At 40.8% G+C, this 24,194-nt stretch overlaps 1 protein-coding gene across 1 annotated transcript; it reads right to left on the minus strand.

The window, feature by feature from the left end:
- Positions 1 to 526: 526 nt before the first annotated feature.
- On the minus strand, positions 527 to 23,924 carry nampt2 (nicotinamide phosphoribosyltransferase 2). The gene is made up of 11 exons (XM_030133646.1): positions 23,677 to 23,924; positions 15,970 to 16,105; positions 14,390 to 14,493; positions 10,006 to 10,134; positions 7,943 to 8,101; positions 7,052 to 7,182; positions 6,451 to 6,676; positions 6,221 to 6,340; positions 6,004 to 6,144; positions 5,131 to 5,256; positions 527 to 4,197 (listed from the first exon to the last, which is right to left on the minus strand). The coding sequence occupies exons 1-11, from the start codon at positions 23,722 to 23,724 to the stop codon at positions 4,036 to 4,038; spliced, it is 1,482 nt and encodes a 493-aa protein (XP_029989506.1). The 5' UTR covers positions 23,725 to 23,924; the 3' UTR covers positions 527 to 4,035.
- Between the last annotated feature and the right edge of the window lie 270 nt (positions 23,925 to 24,194).

The following is a 24,194-nucleotide window of genomic DNA, read 5'->3' on the forward strand; positions in this document are numbered from 1 at the left end:
GATGGCGTGAAACTCAATGAACAGATTCTGATCAAGCAAGAAAACACTGTTCATTGATGTTCACACCCATTTTATTCTATTTTCCAGCACCAATATTTTACTTTTATCTTTAAAATTTTGATCATTTTGTAGTTTTTGTTCATTTCATCATTATTTCATTAGTTATTTTATTTTCTTGACTCTTCTACTCATTTTGACATTTACATTCAATCAGATGAATAAAGTAGATTTAATCTGAGATGTTTTTTTGTGTGTGTGTTGTTGTGTTTATTCCAATAACTTTTTGATGTTTTTGCAGGAGTTTGTTGTGTTTTTCAAGAACCAGCTGCTTTTATTTGACATTTTGCTTCTTTAATGTGTTTTTTGTGTGTTTGAAAAGTTTTAAAGAACAAACTAAACAGAAAACAGAATCAGAAATGAACCAAAAAAGACCTAAAAGGACGTAATGAACATAAATACAGAGTTAAAGGTTTAATGTGGTTTTTAAATTTGTGCCTTTGCTTTTACCATCATTTACACAAAAGTCAGAGTTTGGTTTATTTTTTCAGGTTTACAAAAGATTTTAAAACACACAAAACAATCAGAAGATACAGAACATTTCAAGGATCAAATCATCTCCAAATGTACAAAACAGACTAATTCGACATAATAGACTGTGGTCACGGTCGGCGCTGGGGTCACCAGGCGTTTGAGGTCAACCATGGGACGTTCAGTGTCGACCAATCAGAACGAAAACAAAACAAAATGAGGCCCCTGTGTTTCTGCAGCGAAAGGCAACATTGATCAGAAAATACAATGAATATACATAAAAAAACAACAAAACAAAAAAGATTTAATGTCATTTTTCTGGTGAATTCACCCTGAATGCCAACTGTCAGGCTGTCGCCGACTGGTTCATATCCATGGTAACACATCCTGTAGCTATAAGGAAACAAATCAGGAGTATAATCTGTGACTTTACTTAATGATTTGAGTAACTTTAACCGGAAAATTCGCAAAACAATCCAATTCTTTTCTGATGGGACGGCATCTTTACAGTTTTGTTACTTAGCTTAAAATGAAACAGAATAAATCAGATGCGACAAAACGTAAAATAAAAAAATTAAATAAGTAATAAAATCCAGAAAGTCAACAAATCTCCAAACTATCCACGTCTACATCCAAACACTGTAAGTTTGAATAAAATCCATTTTCAGCATCTAAAATATTAAAAGCTTATTTTTTCTATGTTTTCTGTCGTTAAACTCACTGAATCATTAAACATCAGACGATCATTAGTTCATCACTAAAATTGTCAGCATCTGCCGGTACAACCAATATGGCATTCATCAAATCCATTATTAAAACACTTCACTCTGCTTCAGCTGTTAATGGGTTCAAGTATTTTACATCATCGCATCTGTTAAAAACATTGCATTTTGCTGATTATCTGTTAATTCAGCTCAAGTTTAGTTGAAAACAATTCATTTGGATTAAACACATTTTTCAGAAAATAAATAAAGACAAAGTGAAAAGACGTTTTACAGCTGATTATTTCACTACAGTCCATAAATGACATGTGTTACTTGGCAGTTTTAGTGTTTTCAGTGTTTTCCTGAATTTGATTCTCTGACATAAACTGCATGTGTTATTTTCAGACAAATATTTGCTGTATTTATTCTAAAAAAATATCAGCTTTGGTTTAACTGATGCATGAAACTGTGATAAATGATGATAAAGTGGAGTCGGAACAGGGATGCAAACCCATCAGGAGAAAAAAGGTCCAGAAAATAATGTGACTATCAGCCTTAAAATGGATATTTATGGATTATTTTAGTACAAGGATAAAGAGAAACTCACCTCACGTCCAATAAAGCAACAGTTACTTCAGTCAAAGGCTGGTTTTCAAAACTAAAACAAAAAGTTTTCACATTTTCACCGACTTTAACAAACATCCTGAGTTTTCAATGTGAATAAAGATGCAGGATATAAAATGTACCTTTTATAGATTTTGCATTTTATTGTACTTGATTTAATCTAATTTAATTTAATCTAATTTTATTTTAATAACTTTTTTTTTCTTTTTTTCTTTTCTTTTATGTGCTTTCAGTGGTTGAGACACTGATGACGTCTGTGATTCATCAGTGAAAACCTATGTCTTCAGTTCTAACTTTTTAAACTTTAAACCATCACTGACATCTGAAACCTTCACCTCAGTGTTTACCTCCAACCTGCATCTGTTTAAACCGGCAGTTCTTCTAATGGCCACTACAGGCACCAAAGGAAGAAAAAAAAAAACATGTTTACAGCCTGGAACAGAGAATACTTTGGTCTGTATGGATGATGTGTCTAACTCAGACGTAATAATTGAATTATTCAGTTAATAATTAAATTGAGGCTAAAATGTGGCATATTTAAGGGCGTGGCTGCTGTGATTGACAGGTGGAACTAACCCTAACCCTCACATGGTTGTCACATGGTTCACGCATGAGGTAAAAACTCCAAAAAATTAGACTGAAAAGTTCAAAACAACGTCATACTGATCATATTTAATGTCTGGACTAAATCTGACTCCAACCAGAACTAAATCAGATGGAGAATAAACCATGTGATGTTTAATGTCTTTAACAGGTTTTATTTTAGTCTTTGTTTTGCTTGACCTTTTCTAAGATGTGTGTACCAAAGGTCTGGTGATACACAAAATAATTGAAAATGATGTGAAATTATGTTTCACTATTGAAAAAACTCCTTTTGAAGGTAAAACTGTAGAACCTGGACAAAACCTAATCCTCTGAAAATGTGGAGAAAAACCCCGTGAATGGGTCAAAAACTGGAAAAACATTCCTCAAACAATGAGGTTGAATGAAAATGATGTGACTATGTGAAGTTCTTAATTATTGTTGTCTTTGCTGTTTTGGGCAGGTATATGGTGTGGATTTGCTGCTTTTGGGTTTGTGTTATATGGGTTTTTTTTGTAAGTGATGCGCTGTATTTTTATGGCTGTACGGATTGTGAAAACAAATTTCCTGTGAAGGACAAATAAACATATCTATTTATCTCAAAGGCTAAATAGATCAAATGGAATTTAATGGACACTGTCTCCATGACGATTCTGTTAATTACATTTAACCTGATGTAATGAAGCCAGATCAGCTCATGTTACAGTCATTCCTATTGGTTGAACGTCTGTTAACTTTGATCAGACACAGCTGATTGGTGCTGCTGTTGCTAAGTTACCATCAGTTCAGTGGATTTCTAGCTCCACCCTCTGATCCAAATATGGGCATCTTAAAAAATCAAGATGGCGGCCAAAATGTAAAACAGCCTGTTCAGGTCAGGGAGGCTCCGCCCACTTAAAGTTTTATTCACCATATGTGGAACAAACACACACTGTTACTGGGATCAATGTGTGCTTGGCTACATGGTATGTTTAACTCCGCCTCCATCTTGAGCCTGTGAAACCCTGACACGTGTGCATCCCTGATCCAGACTCTGATGATGCATAGACAAAAACACAGCACTGCCATGTATAGATCTGTTTGTTCTACAGGGTGTCCCATAAGTCTCTATACATAGGAGACATAATACATTCCATACATATATGGTTCTAACATGTATTTCTTTATATTTCTTCTTTATAGTTCTTCAGCAGACATGCATTGAAATGTGTTCCTGACAAAATGGCAGTCATATAGAGCGTATTATATAAATAAAAATGGTTTATGTCAAGAAACGTTTATTTTTCCTATGTATGGAGGCTTATGGGACACCCTGTAGACTGTGCTCATTTTAATCTGATGTGCATCTTCAGTCTGATTTAGGTCTGACGGACGTTAAAATAACCTGCAGTGAATGGTTTTGTTTTCTGCTGAGGTAAGGACAGGGAAAACTGTGTCACGGAAGCTCGGAATATCTGGAAGCGTTGGTGTTTTTTGGCCTGAAGGATGTAGAGCCCTTGGCTGGTCACATGACCCGGAGCTCCAGGTCGGATGAAACAGACGCCTCCTGTTTCATCCATGTTTACGGGTCAGTCTGTACAGTCTCCTGGGTGGGGCTTTAATGCAGCCCATTGATGATGTGGTTGTGCAGCAGCTCCGCCTCCTGGTTGTGGGGGGTGTGGTCCATCTCGTCATCCCTCAGCCGGGCGTTCTTCCGGATCTCCTCCAGAGAATACTCGTGCATCAGGCTGCCGTTCTCAAACACAGTGACCAGCAGATCCTGACGGAGGATCACAACACGATTCATTAATGCACATTCAGACGCCAGCCACACCCACCTCCCACAGTCAGCTGTTGATGTGTTTTCCGTGTTTGTGCAGAGCAGGTTTTAGATGCTCTGGTGTCGGTGGCTCAGTGTTTAGTACACCCCCCCCCCCACCTCCCAATCATGGTTTAGGCTTGGACTTTAACACAGGTATGCTAGGTTAACTCTCCTTCATTAAGCTGGTGTTACAGCTCTGTGAGATGCAACCAACCTGTGCAAAGATATCGATAATAATAATGTTTGTTTCTTTATAGGTTAAAGGATATTTTTAGTCCAGAATCAAAGTTGAAGAAACCAGATGTTTTTTTGTGTTCTTAAACTATTTGAGATTCACATCTGGGTTTCTAGGCGTCCCAATATACACTACACAAAAAGAACAACAATGGAGCAACAAATTAAAGCTGATGAAAGGAAAAGACAAAAAGAAAAGAACGAAGAAGCAAACAAACAAAAAAAGATGTATCTGCATCAATTGTACTGACAAATTACATCACAACTATGGCCAAACTGATCATAAACAAACAAACAAACAAACACACACACACACACACACACACACACACACACACACACACACACAATGAAACAACGAAGAGAAGAAAAGAAATGGGTATCTGCATTAATAACACGGAAAAACTACATCTGTGAATAAATAAAATAAAGAATAAATGATAAATATATAGGTGATACAGAGTTATTTCAACTTTTGATAGAAACAAGAAGAAAATGATGGAATGAGACAAACTAAGTCACACTGGTATAACCAGAGGTAGTATGCTCCTGTTTTAGGGACTAAGTTTACAAACTGTCTGAAATGAACCAAACCATCTGTATCTTGGTCCTGATGTTGGTATTTGATGGCTAAGCCCCGCCCCCAGACCCACCCACCTCCTCAGGCTTTCCTGCTCCTCTCTCCACCGTCTCGATGAAGCCGTCGGAGTTTCGTCTCAGAGACAACCGACCCCTCTTCGAGCCCTTGGATGGGTCGGTCACTGGCTGCTTGTACACATCCATCTGCAGAAGAAGAAGAAGAACAGGAAGCATCAAAACAACGAACGGATTTATCACAGAAGAACCAAGTTATGGTTCAACCTGGTCACTGGTTTCAAAATCCCCATCATTACCACGATGCCTCCTCATATTCCTATTCAACTGGTCTGTGGTGGGATGCTGCATTCACAGACGCTTGAAATGAGTGGGATTTATTTAACCCATTACAACAGGCCATCTAGATTTATTTATGTTGTTTTTGGAATAAAAGTGTCAGAAAATGTCTTTTTTTGCCAATTCTTCTGCACCATTTTTCAGGAAGAACTTAACTTTCAATATCTGTCCATTAATTATCATTATTATATGAAAGAAATGCATAAAAACAGTGTGTTACAGTGAAAAAAATGACTTGAATTTTTAATAGGGACAGTGCATATTAATGAACATCTACAACAATTGCAGCAGTAAATATGCCAGATTGTAGCAGCAGTGCTAATTTCCATCTGTAGTGTTCCATCGTGGTAATGATGGGGATTTTGAATTTTTATCATATTAATTATGAAAAACAATGCTAAATGCTCATAATAAAACTTTATGACATTATAGAAATAAACTTTCAACTATTTTCCATGTGCTCAAACATTTGAGTTCATCTAGATCAGGGGTCACTAACCCTGGTCCTCGAGATCTACTATCCTGCATGTTTGAGATGTAAATACAGGTTAAATAACTCTATAAAATAGTGTGGATGGCATCTGTGCGTCCACTCACCCCTTTGCCGTTTGTTTCTACGTAGCTGCATTTAAAGGCACAGCTCAACGTGTCTCTGTTGAGTTTCTGAAGCAAAGCGCTGCCGCAGCCAAAGAAGATGTTTTCAGCGCTCCAGCCTTCATCGCTCAGTTTCTGAAGGATCTGAACCAAACAAAGACACTTTGATCAGAATCAGCTGTGAGTGAACTGGGTCTGAACTGAACACCTGGTCCCATACCTGGTCTACGGATGTCAGGTCAATCCCGTCTCCTTGGATAATTCGCAGGTACGAAGGCAGAACTTTGAATCCCATGGCGTTCAGAGAGCAGCCAAAACACTCCTCCAGGATCTTAATCACCTACAAGACAGAACCCACCGTTAGTTACTTCACAAACCCACAGGACAAGGCTGCTGTCGGACTTGATCGCCGCAGTTGGACCCGCCCTCCGCCCTCTGACCCGCCTCTACCTCTATGAGCGTCTCCGCTGGATCTCCAGAGTCGGGCCGGATCACCAAACACGAATCCTGGCTTCGCTCCATCACACGCTCCTTCAGCTTGTCACCCCAGATGTGTTTACAGGCATTAAAGATGTCATAGCTGTCACTGACGACCGACACTGGACCAGAGGAGAACTGGTCCAGAACCCGCTCAAAGGCCTCCTTCTCTCGGGTCCGACCCCACGAGATGATGGTACTGGAGGAGGGAAAGGAGGAAGAAGAGGAAGAAGAGGGGGAAGAGTAGGAGGAGGAAGAGGAAGAGGGGGAGGAAGAAGAGGAGGAGGAAGTCAAGGGTGACATAATGCATAGAACCTTTGCAGGTTTTTTAATTTCTACAATATCCCATCGTACAGACACCTGATCCCCCATAAGGACTGGATTGTGTGGATTGCATTAATTCAACTACATCACTAATGACCTGTTGACAGTCGTTACATCCCTATGTGACGTTAATGTTGACAAACAAGACAGAGTTGGACGTCATTTTTCTCTTTATAGTTTATTTCTTCCAGGTGTTTCTTTGAACTTGTCTGATGTTCCTCCTCATGTTCTGGTTCTGTCAGTGTGGTACCTGTGTTCTGCTGCTGGGATGGAAAACCCGGCCATGGGACAGCTGTAGTACCGTTGAGCCATGAGCAGACCAGCCACCGTGTCTGTACTGCAGAAGTTGACCAGATGAGCAGCTCCACCTAAAGCTGCAGACTGAAAAACACAAACCCACGGACATGTCACACATTTACACAAAGAACAGCCTCACATCTGTGGTTTTAATTTAACTTAAACCTGTGTATGACTTTCGTCACCAATTTTTCAACAAATCCTGTAAAACCCAAGTCATAGCCTAAGTATCACGAATTCGTAAGTCTTTCCGTGATTACACATCTGAATCTCTTCGCTCACTGTGAACTATTTTGAAGTGTACTCCACCATAAACAATCCATTTGTTTACAAACAGAGCTGGTAGGTCATTCGGGCATTTTTGGAAATTTGTCGCGACGTGCACTGTGGTGAAGTGGAGCTCCACACAGCTGCAATGAAGCCGTTTCTGTGTTTGTTGCTGCTGCAGCCATAATGCGGCTTTTCATTTTTCACTTATTTGTGCTTTTTCTACCTGTCTTTTTCTCTGCACTTGCTTGTTGTTTGTTGCTGCTGTTAACTGAGAAACTTCCCCACGGTTGGATAAATAAAGTCATATCTTATCTTATACTGCACTAGAGACTCTAGTGGGAAGGAGGAGAGCCTCCATTCTCCCCATAACAAGCCATTTAACCATCAGTTACTTCGAAGCTGTTTAATTAAGGTAATAATCTTACACAGTTCCCCTTTATATAAAATTTTCATTAAAAAAAAATTGTACATGTTCTGAATGTAAAGTCTAAAACAGCCTAAATGAGGACCAGTTAGCGTCGGTTCTCCTGGTTCTACATGTACAAACTCTGCTTCTGCAGGACGTTCCTCTGACCTCTTGTGAAGACACTCCTCTGTAGCCGAAGTCATGCAGCTTCAGGTCCAGACCTTCCAGACTCCCAGATGTGGCCTTCAGGTGTCGGGCCAGAATCTTCTTAAATTCCCTGGAAACGGTTGCTACGGTGATAGGGTACCACATCTGGACCAGCATGGTCTACAGGAAACAGAAGAAGAGGGCAATCAGCAGCGGGAGGAGTAAAACATGGCCTGTGAGTTAAACCCAGGACCACATATGGCCTGTAGAGGGCAGTATTGGACTCAGTTATTTTAAGATCATTTTAGATTTAATAGCATGTACATGAGTTTAAACATTTCTATAGCTGTGTAAAAATCTACGAGGAACTACAGTTAAAGCTGTGATAAAGAAACAGCTGAAACTAACAAATATTTTATCATTATTTTGATGTTTGTAGCTTGGTTCGATATTTCAGTAACAGGTTTGGACTATTTACATCACGTCACATCAACCGTGTTAAAATTTTATCAACAAAAGGCAGAAATAAATATAAGTTAAAATTTCTATGGCTCCTCCTCTTTATTTGACATATGCGCATGAAAACTATTATTATTAATATAGTGGCATTTAGTTAAGAGGAAAGACAGTAATACTGCTAATTATTGGACAAACACCAGCTTTGCATTTGTTACCAACTGGCTCAAGGTTGGCAACAAAAGGGAATGCAAAGAAACCTGTCTAAAGGAATATATTTACTTAAATAATCAAAACTAACCAAGTGTTGTGGTGCAGTAGTAGTCGTGACATCATCATCAGAGGCGTTATTGCCTGATCTCAGTCACTGCAGGTGTAATATTTCAAAAGGTGCAAAAGGAAGACAATGCTTTCTAAATAGAAGTCCTGGTTGGAAACGATCATGATAAAGCCAATCTGAAAACCACCAGAGTCCTTTTTTTCTCCTTTGGTTTCAGATGCTTTTCCAAACTGTGTGCATGATAATCAAAATCTGCAGCTAAATTATTATTTTTTTCCCCTAAAAAAAAATCTATATTTTTCTTGCAGGATGTCCAAACTCCACAACAGTGCATGTTAGACCTAATCTAATCTAATTGTGACCATTTTTATACATGAAACATCCTTCAATAAAGGTGTAGCATCCCCGGTTAAATGATGGTACTGGCTCTATTTGTACTGATGGAACACCTTTATTGACTAATTACATTTTTTCCACCGTAAGAGCTGTGAGAGATGAAATATACAAACATTACTTACTCACAAATCCCTTGCAATGTGTATTTAAAATTAAATCAACCACATTTTATTGAATCAAAAATTATTAATTACAGAAGATATTTACTGTGTTCATATCATGAAATGTCTGCCCTTTTATCCCTTTTAAACTAACATTTATCATAATAATCATTTGCAGTCTTATGTATTCTATGTATATGTTTATATAAATATATATATAAAAAATTATTCTATATATTACAGTGCACTAACCAACATCAGAAACAACAATATTGCATAGCAGGCTAAAGAAATTCAGTAAACACTTAGCCTTACGCTAGCCCACACACATGCGCTGCATATATATAAAAAATAAGTCTCAAAATACTGAACACTAAATGAAACACTGGCTTAGATTAAATACATACCTTAGTGCCTCTACTAACCGGGTGCTAAACATATTGAAACCCATGGTAACAACAACTGAAAAACCGCGAGTTTAACTCGTCTTTCTTCCGGTTCCGATCTCCTTCAAAATAAAAGTTCCGGTAAACGTCAAAACATAAACATCAACATCTTACACAATAATGCACAAACTATACAAAACAAGACACCAGGTTACTGAAGGTCATTTACAAAAGGCATGGCACCGTCTGATGATGACAGAAACAAAGGCCTGGACACGTTAAAGGGAATATGTTAAATAAATAGAATTTAACAGTGAATGAAACCACACGTCATCAGAATAAACCGTGGTTGTGATGCACATTGTGATGGAGTAAAATGAAGGTGGATCTAGGATCAGAGACCGGACCATGAACTCAGGATCTGGGCCAGATCTGCAGCCGAAGACCACATGGACCTGGATTTACCTCAATGTAGTTTGTGAGCCAGTAGAAGCTGGGGTCGGTGTTCTCCACCGTGAACAGGACATTGCCTCGGGGGATGATCCTCCCCTCAGGAACCGCCTTGATCCGGATTGGGAGGCGACCGTCGTGTTTCTGTCGCAAGAACCAGACACATTTAGTCTAGGACTGGGAGCCCATACAACCTTTGACCTCTGCTGATCACATATGTAACAACTAATAATGTGACAACTGCCAATAATGGAATCATTTAAAAATGTGAGAAAATCAATGACATACTAACATTTTGTTGATAATGTCACGAGTTCTTACATTATTGACCTAGTATTAAAAAACTGCAGCTGATAGGAGTTTTTTGTGCAGTTTGCTGCTTATAGTTATAAATAGGTTTAATGGATGGAATAGTCATCATATTCATTCATCATCTAACAACCAAATACACTTCACAGTAATTAAATCAATAATAATCCTCCATACATGATATTATGAATTTATATCTAAGCAAATAAACAATATTATAAATAAAGATTTTGTCCAACAAATGATAATCAAATTGGCCCCAACCCTACACCCATAATTAACCCTTCAGTTTCCCACCCATAGAGGTCCTTTAACCACCTAAAGCACATAATATGCACAGTGCCATAGTAATGTCAAAATGTTTTTCCTCTTTTCTTTAACTTTTTTTTTTTTTTTTCACATTTTTTTGGATTTCATCAACTTGATCCACAAACAAAAATTCCAAATACTCAATAACTGTCATATTTCAAACCTTTAAATCCCATGTTTGTCCATCCATTATCTTCCGCTTTATCCGAGGCCGGGTCACGGGGGTAACAGTCTAAGCAGAGATGCCCAGACTTCCCTCTCCCCAGACACCTCCTCCAGCTCTTCCGGGGGGACCCCGAAGCATTCCCAGGCCAGCCGAGAGACATAGTCTCTCCAACGTATCCTGGGTCGTCCCCGAGGTCTCCTCCCGGTGGGACATGCTCGGAATACCTCCCCAGGGAGGTGTCCAGGAGGCATCCGAAACAGATGCGTGAGCCACCTCAGCTGGTCCCTCTTGACGCGGAGGAGCAGCGGCTCTACTCCGAGCTCCTCCCTGGTGACTCAGCTCCTCACCCTATCCCTAAGGGAGCGCCCAGCCACCCTGCGGAGGAAACTCATTTCGACCGCTTGTATCCGGGATCTTGTCCTTTCGGTCATGACCCAAAGCTCATGACCATAAGTGAGAGTAGGAACGTAGATTGACCGGTAAATCGAGAGCTTCGCCTCTCGGCTCAGCTCCTTCTTCACCACGACAGACCGGTTCAGCGACCGCATCACTGCAGACGCTGCACCGATCCATCTGTCAATCTCATGCTCCATCCTTCCCTCACTCGTGAACAAGACCCCGAGATACTTAAACTCCTCCACTTGGGGCAAAGATTCCCCACCGACCCGGAGAGGGCAAACCACCTTTTTCCGGTCGAGAACCATGGCCTCGGATTTGGAGGTGCTGATCCTCATCCTGCTCGCTTCACACTCGGCTGCAAACCGCCCCAGGGCATGCTGAAGGTCCAGGTTCGATGAGGCCAACAGGACAACGTCATCTGCAAAAAGCAGAGATGAAATCCTGTGGTCTCCAAACCGGACCCCTCCGGCCCCTGGCTGCAGCTAGAAATTTTGTCCATAAAAATTATGAACAGAACCGGTGACAAAGGGCAGCCCTGCCAGAGTCCCACATGCACCTGGAACAGGTCTGACTTACTGCCGGCAATGCAAACCAGGCTCCTGCTTCGGTCATACAAGGACCGGACTGCCCTTAGCAAAGGGCCCCGGACCCCATACTCCCGAAGCACCCCCCACAGGATACCACAAGGGACACGGTCGAACGCCTTCTCCAGATCCACAAAGCACACGTGGATGGGTTGAGCGAACTCCCATGAACCCTCGAGCACCCGATGGAGAGTATAGAGCTGGTCCAGTGTTCCGCGACCGGGACGAAAACCGCATTGTTCCTCCTGGATCCAAGGTTTGACTACTGGTCGGATCCTCCTCTCCAGTACCCTGGAATAGACTCTCCCCGGGAGGCTGAGGAGTGTGATCCCTGTATAGTTGGAGCACATCCTCCGGTCCCCCTTCTTAAAATGGGGGACCACCACTCCGGTCTGCCAATCTAGGGGTACTGTCCCTGATTGCCACACGATGTTACAGAGACGTGTCAACCAAGACAGTCCCTGCACATCCAGAGACTTAAGGTACTCAGGGCGAATCTCATCCACCCCCGGTGCCCTGCCACTGAGGAGCTTGCCAACCACCTCGGTGACTTCAGCTTGGGTGATGGACGAGTCCACCTCTGAGACCTCAGCCTCTGCTTCCTCCATGTAAGACGTGACAGTGGGATTGAGGAGATCCTTGAAGTACTCCTTCCACCGTCCGACAACATCCTCAGTCGAGGTCAGCAGCTCCCCACTTCCACTGTAAACAGTGTTGGTGGTGCACTGCTTTCCCCTCCTGAGGCGCCGGATGGTTTGCTAGAATTTCCTCGGGGCAACCAACAGTCCTCCTCCATGGTCTCCCCAAACTCCACCCAGACCCGAGTTCTTGCCTCCACAACTGCTCGGGCTGCTGCACACCTGGCCTGCCGGTACCCATCAGCTGCCTTGGGAGTCCCACGGGCCAACAAGGCCCGATCAGACTCCTTCTTCAGCTTGACGGCATCCCTTACTTCTGGGGTCCACCACCGGGTTCGGGGATTGCTGCCACGACAGGCACCAGAGACCTTGCGACCACAGCTCCGAGCAGCCGCTTCGACAATGGAGGTGGAGAACATGGTCCACTCGGACTCAATGTCCCCAGCCTCCCCCGGGATCTGGGAGAAGCTCTCCCGGAGGTGGGAGTTGAAAACCACACTGACATTGGGCTCTGCCAGATGTTCCGAACAGACCCTCACAACACATTTGGGCCTGCCGAGTCGGTCCGGTTTCCTCCTTCGTCAGCGGATCCAACTCACCACCAGGTGGTGATCGGTTGACAGCTCTGCCCCTCTCTTCACCCGCGTGTCCAAAACATGCGGTCGGAGGTCTGATGATACGACAACGAAGTCGATCATCGACCTCCGGCCTAGGGTGTCCTGGTGCCAAGTGCACTTATGGACATCCCTGTGTTCGAACATAGTGTTTGTTATGGACAAACTGTGACTAGCACAGAAGTCCAATAACAAAACACCACTCGGGTTCAGATCAGGCAGGCTGTTCCTCCCTATCACCCCCCTCCAGGTCTCACTGTCATTGCCCACGTGGGCATTGAAGTCACCCAGGAGAACAATGGAGTCCCCAGTCGGAGCACCATCCAGCACCCCTCCCAGGGACTCCAAGAAGGCCGGGTATTCTGCATTGCTGTTCGGCCCGTGGGCCGAGACAACAGCAAGGCACCTGTCCCTGACCCGAAGGCGCAGGAACGCGACACTCTCGTTCACCGGGGTGAACTCCAACACATGGTGGCTGAGCTGAGGGGCTATGAGCAAGCCCACACCAGCCCGCCGCCTCTCACCGCGGGCAACACCAGAGAAGTGGAGAGTCCAGCCCCTTTCGAGGGGTTGGGTTCCAGAGCCCAAGCTGTGTGTGGAGGTGAGCCCGACTATATCTAGATGGTATCTCTCAACCTCCCTCACAAGCTCCGGCTCCTTCCCTCCCAATGAAGTGACATTCCATGTCCCAAAAGCTAGACTCTGCATTCGGGGATCGGGTTGTCGGGCTCCCTGTCGTCAACTGCCACCCAATCCACTATGCACCCGGCCCCTACTGCCATGTTTGTAATGTAAACAAACCATATCTCTCTATTCAAAAAACACAAAAACCTTTTTTTTTCCCCCAATAGTCAACATAATAACTGTATTACTTATTTTTTTCTATTTTTTCATCCGGGCATATGTCAATGATTAACACCAACATTGGTTAATATACGGTACATTATTATTTTTTGTGCTAGGTCAAATGTTAAATGCTAAATGTGTCAGTGTGCATTTTGTACTCACTTGGTAGAAGGGTGTTAATGTTGGAATTTAACATTGTTTACAACGTGATGATTTTAGTGGATGGGTCAGAATTTTTAAAAAAAAATCATGAAAAATGAACAACTTTTGAATTCTGACCCAACATAATATGACCTTTAATAACATGAAGTGCAAAGTGTGCATAATATGTTCACCCAGATACCAGAAGGTTAAGTACATCGACAGATACATGGGATGTATTAATGAATGAATATGACAGCTATGACTCCACTAGATCTATTACTAATGAACAAACTGCACATAAATTGCAAATCAAATCTTTCATTTCTAATGTCATAAGGTATTATGTTGTTTTTATGCATTTATGAAGTCGATTCCTGCCACCGTACGTACCTCCAGGACCTTCCTCCATCCTTCTTCATCGAACACAGCCTGTTTGAAATGCATCTGGTAGAAGAGCTTGGCTTCCTGAATCTTTTCCTCTGTGATCACTGGGCCTGTGGATCAGAAACAGAACCTGGGTCACTGACAGAACCTGGATCCAAATGGAGATCCAGAGAAACCAGGGGAGGACGGAGGGGGCGGAGCTTCATCTGGTCATCAGACTGATAATCAATGTCAGAAATAATTTAAATTAATGATATTGTCTGATCTTTTCTTGTTCCACATGGACAGTGGTTGACACCTCTGAGGTTTAATTTATGAGTGAAAAAGTAGAATATTAACCCTTTAAGGACTACTATTATAACAGGCCTAGATTTCTTTATGCTGTTTTTGCGATAAAAGTATCAGAAAATGTCTTTATTGCCAATTCTTTTTCAGGAAGAACTTAACTTTCAATATCTGTCCATTAATTATCATTATTGTATGTAATACATGCTTAACCCTTTATCGGACAAGTGACTGTTTTTGGTAATTTCCACACATTACAAGACAGTGAAAGCAACAGTTACAGTGAGGACAGTGAGTCAACAATCTCAGGTCCAGTGTGGTCTATAGGGTCTGTAAGGTCCACCTCTGCATCAACAGTGAGTGTACCTGCTTTGTTAGGTACCATGAAGTAATGGTACTAATGTAAGGAATGATGTTCAAAGGGATAATGTGGATGTGGACAGGGGTCTGGAGCAGCACGCATGTTAGTCTAATGTTCTAAAAGGGATGTTCGCATATTCTAAAATACAAGTTCCTTTCACCTTACAGGTGATTTTATTGTATTTCTTATATTTACTTCTTGGATTTTTTTTTTGCCACTTACGGGTAAGGAACCTAATATGATAACTTCATTGACCTTGAGTTTCTACATAATAAGAAATGTTGAAAAATTTCACAAAAGCAATAAAGTCTTGTTATGTCCTCCAATAACACACTAAGGTTGAAAATTAGAATTTCAGAGTATTTCTACGAGTGTCCTATAAAGGGTTAAAACAGTGTAATAGCAAAAAAAAAAGGACTTGAATTTTTATCATGCTTAATATGAAAAACAGCTGTAAATGTTTATCATGAAACTTTATGAGATAATAGAAATAAACTTTCAACTATTTTCCATGCGTTCAAACATTTTAGTTTGTCTAGATCATTCTGCGTCCATGTTCCAGCTTCTTATTTTTCGTTATTTCTAGTCATTTTTGTGTAAAATAGTAGAACATTAACCTCCAGAAAATGTAAACACTCAAGTTAAACATAAATACTTTAACTAAGTCCCTGAACAGACGTATTTATGAATGTTCTGAGTTTAGACTGTTGTGCATAATCAGATTCCTTAGCAGTTTCATGGACTTTACATGGTGATGACTTCACTGACCATCAGTGAATAAACTGCTTTAATGAAAAGCACAGTTTGTCCAATTAGTTCTGAAACATTCTCATGACTTTGACACAGAGGATATCAATGGGACATGAAGGTTTAAATGCTGTACTGAGCAGCTTTATGTGATGTTGTGATTTCCTTCCATGAGGCACGCGTGTGAACGCACCGGTCAGGTACTTCTTCAGCAGGTACTGGAGTCCGAAGAAAACCACCTCACTGAACTGGGAGCCTTTTTTACGCCGGCACTCAAAGTAGGAGTAGATTTTGCTGACATTGGGAGGATACTGTTTGTAGTGTGTGATCTGAAAAAAAAAACACAGATTAATGAGACACGAGCAGCAGACGTTGACCTTTACACTTTAATTCTAATCATTAACCTGCGTATCTGTCATGTTCATTCATCTTATGTAACATCAGATTTATACTCGGTAACAGGATCAATTAAACCCATTTAAGACACTAATTATTAGCTGCAGGTCTGGCAGCGGAGGCGGCGGTGTAACGTGATGCCTGGTCGTACAGTAAACATGTACATGGACTCGTGAGCAGATCGATGGTGGATTAAAGCACAAGAGGCTCTTTGTTTTCCCACAGGACAAATTAAATAATCAGCAGCAGACGGCAGGTCAGTGAAGGCATCACAATTCAGATGTAACCTGTAACACCTCCCCACACACACACACACACACACACACACACACCATGTATATGTGCAAACACCATGTAAATATGCAAATTATATTTAATTATAAATGTATATAAATGGAAGATTTTTTTTCTCTTCATATATCATTTTCACTCATTTGTTGTTTTTCTACCTGTCTGTCTCTGAGCTTGTTGTACATTTGCTGCTGTTTTTCCCCATGGTGGAAAAATTAAGTCATATCTTATCTTATATCTTATGAACAATAAGATATTGTCCCCCCATACAGGTCCATCTAATCACCGAAAGCGCTGAATACATCTAGAAGAATTAATGTCACCATTTTTTCCACAGTTTTCTTCTCAACTTTTCTTTTTTTTAACTTTTATTTTTGTATTTCATCAACTTGAGCCATAAAGGAAAGTACCAAATACTCAATAATTATCTTTTTTTAACCCTTTAAATGCCGTGTTTGTAAAGTAAAAAATTATATATTTGGATGAAAAAAACCCTACATTTTTCTATTCAATATTCTACAAAAAAAATTATTATTTTTTTTTTTTTTTTTCATCCTGACATATGTCAATGACTAACACCAACATTGGTTAATAGAAAAAAAATCCCAATATTCCACATAAAAAATTGGAATATTTATTCTTACTATACATTGTTATTTTTTGTGCGAAGTCAAATGTGAAAAGCTAAAATGTCAGTGTGCATTTTGTACTCACTTGGAAGATGGGTGTTAGTGCAGGAATTTTACATTATTTACAATGTGCTGATTTTAGTGGATAGATCAGAATTTTAAAAAATCATACAAAAATGAACAACTTTTGAATTCTAACCTAAAACAAGTTGTAAAAATAATATGACCCTTTATAACATGAAGTATAAAGTGTGCATAACACGCTTACCCGGATACTGGAAGGTTAAAAACTATTAAAAACTAGTTACCATACCATACCATAACAACTTTATTTATAAAGCACTTTAAGAACTTTATAGCTGGCCAAAGTGCCATACACGAATCATAAAACAAGGAAATAAGTAAAAAAGTGATAACACAAGGTGCAAAGCGGGCTAAGAGCAACAAAATACAACCATCATAGAAACAAAGACAAATTAAAAGCTGGTAAAAACAGCATAAGAAATATTTTAAAAAAAGTTCTACCAGATTGATTGAATATGAGGCGTTAAAGGCTCATCTACAGGTTGGACAAAGAAGAACATTTACAGTATGAGATGTTAATAAGATGCTGTGAAAGTTTAAAACCTCTTTTTTACACCAGGAAAGTGATATTTCTGTTAAAAAAAATAAACATTTGTGTAACAACTGAATTAATGGAAGATAGGAATTCATGTCATGGAACAGAAATAGAAAACAGGTTTTACACTGAAGGAAGAACGTCATCAGAGGACACGGTCTATAATGAAATGTCAGATGTTCCTCCGATGTTCTGTTGGACTTGGACAAAAATGAACAACTTTTGAATTCTGACCTAAAAGAAATTGTGAAAAATAATATGACCTTTTATAACATTAAGAGTAAAGTGTGCATAATATGCTCACCCTGACACTGGAAAGTTAAAGTCATACTCAACACTACCACATGTAATGAAACAGATAATAATATATATGCAGATAATAATGCACATAAAAAAAATAAATAAAAATCAGCAAATATGGAAAAATCTGAACGCTGGTGATGAAAACAGCTGCACCCATCACTTCCTGCCTTCCCACCGACATTTGTATTAAAAACTAGAAAAGCACTTGGAGAGCGCAGACCTCCGCCAAGGCAGATCAGTTCCCTCAATTTTGTTTCAATTTACTTCAAACTTGGCACATCTATAGAGGCAACTGATATGCCGACATCAGCACACACACGATGACATCAGCTGGATCGATGCCAAAATAAGATACAATATGTGCGAGGGGCAGGGTTTGTTGTGCCTGGACCACTTGTTAATATCTGCAGTGTAATTTTTAGATTTCATAAATCCATCCCATGGACCAGATTGGACCCTTTGGCGGCCAGTTTTGGGGCCGCGGGCTGCATGTTTGACAACCCTGGTGCAGATGAATGTATGTTGTTCATGTTCAGAGTCCAGAGTCTGGGATTAGAGCCTGATATTCCACCAGTCAGTACGTGAACGCTGCACAAACCCAGCGTTAATCATTACACTAGTTACACAACCGAGCGTTTCAGCACAAAACAAAACTCCCAGCAGAGTCACATGGAATCACACAACGTCACAGTCAGCCTCACACCTGATTATGTAAACATACACACTGTCAACAGACCAGGTTACAACAGAACACCAGGACGGACCGGGTCAGGACCAGGGACGGGGACGGGGACGGGGCGGGGGGGTCAGGACAGACGGAGCCAGGACATCATGTTCTATTTGATCCAATAAAGTTGAATCACAAATCGAGTCCAAGTCCAACAGAACATCTGAGGAGCATCTGAGGAACATCTGAAGAGCATCTGAGGAACATCTGAGGTACATCTGTGGAACATCTGAAGAGCATCTGAAGAAGAGCATCTGAGGAACATCTGAAGAACATCTGAGGAACATCTGAAGAGCATCTGAGGAACATCTGAAAAACATCTGAGGTACATCTGAGGAACATCTCAAGAACATCTGAGGAACATCCGAAGAGCATCTGAGGAACATCTGAAGAGCATCTGAGGAAGATCTGAAGAGCATCTGAGGAACATCTTAAGAGCATCTGAGGAAGATCTGAAGAGCATCTGAGGAACATCGGAGGTTTCATTATTGACTGTGTCCTCTGATGACGTTCTTCCTTCCTTGGAAAACCTGTTTTCTATTTCTGTTCCATTTCATGAATTCCTATCTTCCATTAATTCACTTGTTGTTACACAGATGTTCATTTTTACCAGAAATATCCCTTCCCTGGCGTAAAAAAAGAGGCTTTAAACTTTCACCACATCCTATTTTCTCCAGTAAATGTTCCTCTGAGTCCAACCTGTGGATGAGACTTTAACACCTTGTATTCAACCGATCTAGGAAAACTTATTTTTAATAGTCTTTAACCTTCCATGATCCCAGTGAGCATATTATGCACACTTTGTACTTCATTTTATTAAAGGTCATATTATTTTTCACAGTGAGTTTTAGGTCAGAATTCAAAAGTTGTTCATTTTTGTATAATTTTTTTAAATTCTGACCCATCCACTAAAATCATCACATTGTAAATAAATTCCTACACTAACACCCTTCTACCAAGTGAGTACAAAATGCACACTGACACATTTAGCACTAAACATTTGACCTAGCACAAAAAATAATAATGTATAATAAAAATAAATTTTAAGTTTAAGTTAGTTTTAGTTCTTCAGGTATTGATTCCACTGGTTTATGAGTAAAAAGACCTCCAGAATAAAAGTGAATTTTTCAAATCCTGTAAATACAGAGAAAACAGCAATGGTTACAAAACGCAGCCAGGTGGGACACCATCACTGATTACACTGATCTACAAGTAAAAAAACCCAGTTAAATGTGTGAGGTTGTCAGGTTCTGTCTCTATGTTCAAGTCCTGTGGTCTGGATGCAGGAGATCAATCTGCCAATAGAAGTGGGTGGTACTTTCACTGGAGGAGAACTCAACCCATTCAATCAAAGACCATATATGACTTCTATCAGTGATCAATAGGAACTAGATTGATATCTGTAACCATTTATATGTTATAAATGTATATGTTATGGGGGGGTGGGGGGTGGTTGTACGTGGGGTAAGGGCAGCAGCAGTTATATACACAGGGGTGCGGTCTGTAACTAACGCTGGCATGAAACAGAAGTCTAACTTGCATACTTTCAACGTCCAACTCCTGGGTTCTCTTCCTCTATTATACAGTTGATCTTACATGAAATTTTTACAACTTCTAACCTGACTGGACCCCCGCCACTGCTCTATGGGTCCCCCACAAATGCTGGGCCACATGAACTTGTCACATTTACCTCCCCACCCCTTTATGGCACCCCAGTGCATAGAGACGTTCACGAATTCTGAGACTGCCGACAGCTCAGTTCAGGTGAACGTTAGTCCCAGGATGTCCCGAGGATGAAATTCATTGAGCAGAAGTAGGGATGTAAAAACCAGAGGGGGCTGATCCCCCCCCCCCCCCCCAAACAAATCGCACCCTGTAAATATGGACCATTAGAAGGAAAGGAACATTTTTAATATATCCAAAAAAAAAAAAAAATCACAATTATTCAAAACTGTAAACAAACTTTGTACACATTGTCTCAAAATGTAAATGAATAAAACCAGTAGTTTCATCTGAGAAGATGTTTGAAGAAATTGCTAACAAAGATGATGATGACTTCACTTCGATCCTGACCAATCAGCTGTTGAGATAAAAACTGAATGTGATGAATCTATGAGCGTCAAGTTAACAGAGTAGAATGAGTCCAACAGCAGCAGGTCCATTACTGAACCTGAACCCAGTGGACCTGGTGGACCCTACAGACCCTGTGGCTCCTACAGACCCGGTCCAGATCCATCAGGACCCTTATGTTCCTCAGATGATAGGACTCCTCTGAACCTCTGGCCCATTCTCAGTCCTGACCTGGTCTAAAGAGACCTTTGCCATTTGGCGGCCATGCCTGACATCGGCTGTGACTCCTGACATTTAACTCGACACATTGGCGCGGTGCTGGCAACCTCAGCTTGGATTGGTCCTCTGAAAGCCCAAGAGGCACCACTGTCATACATACAACACAAACACACACGCACATGGTGGGATGACGCAATCTGGTCCATTAATCTGACAGTGACAGTTGAACTGAAGCCCCCCCGCCCCCTACCACATGTCTATAGGTTAGAGTTTACATTCATTTTATTTCAGGTTCTGGTTCCATATTCAGCCCTAATGATATTAAATGGACGAGACCAGTACAATAATAACATAATAAACTATAAATAATGTTAAGTACACATGTATCTCTTCATTTTAATGCAAAAAAGTACAATTATAATTATGCACGATTATGTTGACCTTACAAACTATCCTTTCACAAAAAATGTGAAGAACCTGAACAACCTGAAATTTACAATAATATTTACAATATTATACCTCAACTTATCATTTATACATGTGCATTACAGATCACAGTGGATCTAAAACATGTTAAATGTTGGAGTTTGGAACTAAAATGACTTGGAAATCCTTTATTGCTAATATTTTTAGTATAATCTTTGCACTTTGTAAATTCTTCTCATGGACCAGATTGGACCCTTTGGTGGGCCGGTTACACCCCTGGGTTAGAGTTTAGATTAATTTTGTTATTTAACAAATTAAAAAAAAAAAAAAAAAAAGATCTAAAGTAATTTAATAGCAGAACTGAACAGACTGGTTCTAAAATGAGTTTCCTGGTTTAAATTCCTGGTTTAAACTGTCCCAGTGTTTATCATCAGTTTAGTTTCAGTTTCACTTTTAATGAAATGAATCCAGAACTTTGACTTGGTTTTTCTTTCATTTCACTCCTGGTTTTTCAGCTTTTATGAGGAAAACCTGGTTTTATCGAGGCTGAAAAAAGTTAAATGAAAGAGTTACATTAAATATGTGTAAGTTCTCATTTCATCAGTTGTTCTCAAGAACAAAACTAGTCCAGTTCAACTTTGACAACCACTAAGAACACACATTAAACATGATTAACTAAATTGTTGTTTATTATTATATGTTCAACACTAATCGTTAACATTAGTGTTAACGAGCCCAGTTTCTCTGACACTGTTTAGTTTGAGTTTGTAAATGTTTGATGTTGCAGATTTATATTTAACATTTGTTCCAGTTGTTTTTTTTTCACTATCTAATGTTTCTGATTTTTATTAAAATCATTAATAACCATCTGGTTTTATCATCTCTGGACTAAAACTTATAATGAAACTAAAAACATCATGATTTGACCTTTGGTTTGTTTCTGTTTCAACCCAAATGAACTGTTTTATCATGTGAACCTCTTTGTTGAAACCCAGGTCCAGGCTGATCCAGATCGAGTCCATCTGCTATGACAGGTGGTTTGGTCCAAACCTGGTCCTGAGGTTTGGGTCAGATCTGGTCCTGAGGTTTGGGCCACACCTAGTCCTGAGGTTCAGACCAAACTGGAAAACTCGGATCAGTGGGGGCAGGTGGATTTGTTTTACATTAAAGATGAGGTTTACATGGAAAACCGGTTTCTCTCAAACCTGGCTGACGTGGATTCAACTGAGTCCTGGTCTGTCTGTCAACATCTCAACCTGGATCAGGTCTTGACCAGGACCTCCTCTGGATGTGGAGGTTCTACGTGTTGCTACTGAACCAGTGATCAGAGTGAAAATGTATTTACTACCCCAACATTCATAGATTTCTATTCCTCTGTTTAATAATGTAAACAGATTTCCTGCATTTAAATTATAACTCAAACACACACGTGTGTCTGCTCATTACAATACAAACCTAGAAACCAGTTTTTCTGCATATATTATTGTATAAATTTTTTTTTTTTCTTTTATGGTTTTGTATCTCATCTTATCTTATATATGGTCCATGTATTTATATGTAGTGACAATAAAAGTTCCTTATTCTGATAATTATTGATAATGTTTTATTCTTTTTATTTGGGTTTTATTTATTCTTCTGCATAGCACTTTTTTTCCTCGTTTTTGTACAGTTTCTATGTCTTTAAATCTACTCTGTATTTTATATTTCTATTTTGATTTTAATTATTCTTCTGTACAACACTTTGGTCCACTGCAGTTGTTTTAAAGTGCTTTACAAATAAAGTTGGATTGGATTTTTCAAATAATCCTGATATTTTGTCCATTGAACCCAGAGCTGTTTCCTCCTGGGGTTCTTCACTTCCCATGATGCCCTGCTGCAGGTCACATGTAAACACAGGCTGTGGCATCAGTAAACACGTCCGAACGCCCATCCGGGTCACATCTGCCCCGATAACGAACCTCGGATAACCCGGGATGACCCAGGATAACCGGACTGTTAACCCGTCCGGTTCCGTTCCGGTTCCCCCTCTGTGTCCCGTCGCTGTATGTCTGTGTTCTATCACCATCTGTCACAGGTTTACCGTCGGTAACACTCGATCCACGGTTCCGGTGCTCCGTGTGTGTGTGGGTGCGTGTGTGTGTGTGTGTGTGTGTGTGTGTGGGGGGGGGGGTTACCCGGTACCGAACCGGGTCCCGGACCGTCAACACCGCGTCCACTCACCTTGTACGAGTCCGTCGCCAGTAAAAAATTAAAATCCTGCGCTGCCATTGTTGAGGATGAATGAAACCGGTCAAACCACCTCCGGCCCAGCGTCTCCAGCGTAGATTGGACGAACCGGAGCCGAGTTGAGCCGAACCGGGCTAACGGGACGGAGGCAGGGAGCAGGTCTGGGCCGTCGAACAGAGGTCCAAGCCCGGTTCAGGTCCGGGGATCGGGTCGACGCTGCTCGCGCACTCGGGTCGTTTTGTAGATGGGGGGTTGTGGCTACAAAGGGGCGGGGCTCAGGAGGCATGGCCGAGCGCACGTACCGCCCCGAGGCGTGCGTCATGAGGCGTTTAGTGAAACGTCGGATTTTTCCGCTTCAGGGAAACGTGTGACAGGTTGGTGTTGAAATGTGAGTGTTTCTGTTTCTCAACCTTATTGTGCAGATTCAGAAGGTGTTCACAGCTTCACACAGAGGAAAGAAGCAGGAAGGAAGGGATTTCCAGGCTATGATTATGAATAGAGGGTTTTGTGAA

This window comes from Sphaeramia orbicularis, chromosome 5 (genome assembly GCF_902148855.1).
Source record: "Sphaeramia orbicularis chromosome 5, fSphaOr1.1, whole genome shotgun sequence".
Classification (NCBI taxonomy): domain Eukaryota; kingdom Metazoa; phylum Chordata; class Actinopteri; order Kurtiformes; family Apogonidae; genus Sphaeramia; species Sphaeramia orbicularis.

What these genes read in the sequence shown, in the direction of transcription:
- nampt2 (XM_030133646.1), bottom strand. Translation starts at nt 23,724, where the DNA reads ATGGCAGCGCAGGATTTTAATTTTTTACTGGCGACGGACTCGTACAAG. An exon ending in GAGGAGTGTCTTCACAAGAG is followed by an intron (nt 7,183 to 7,942) that starts GTCAGAGGAACG and finishes TGTGTTTTTCAG; the next exon opens with TCTGCAGCTTTAGGTGGAGC. An exon ending in CAGCGGAGACGCTCATAGAG is followed by an intron (nt 6,341 to 6,450) that starts GTAGAGGCGGGT and finishes TCTGTCTTGTAG; the next exon opens with GTGATTAAGATCCTGGAGGA.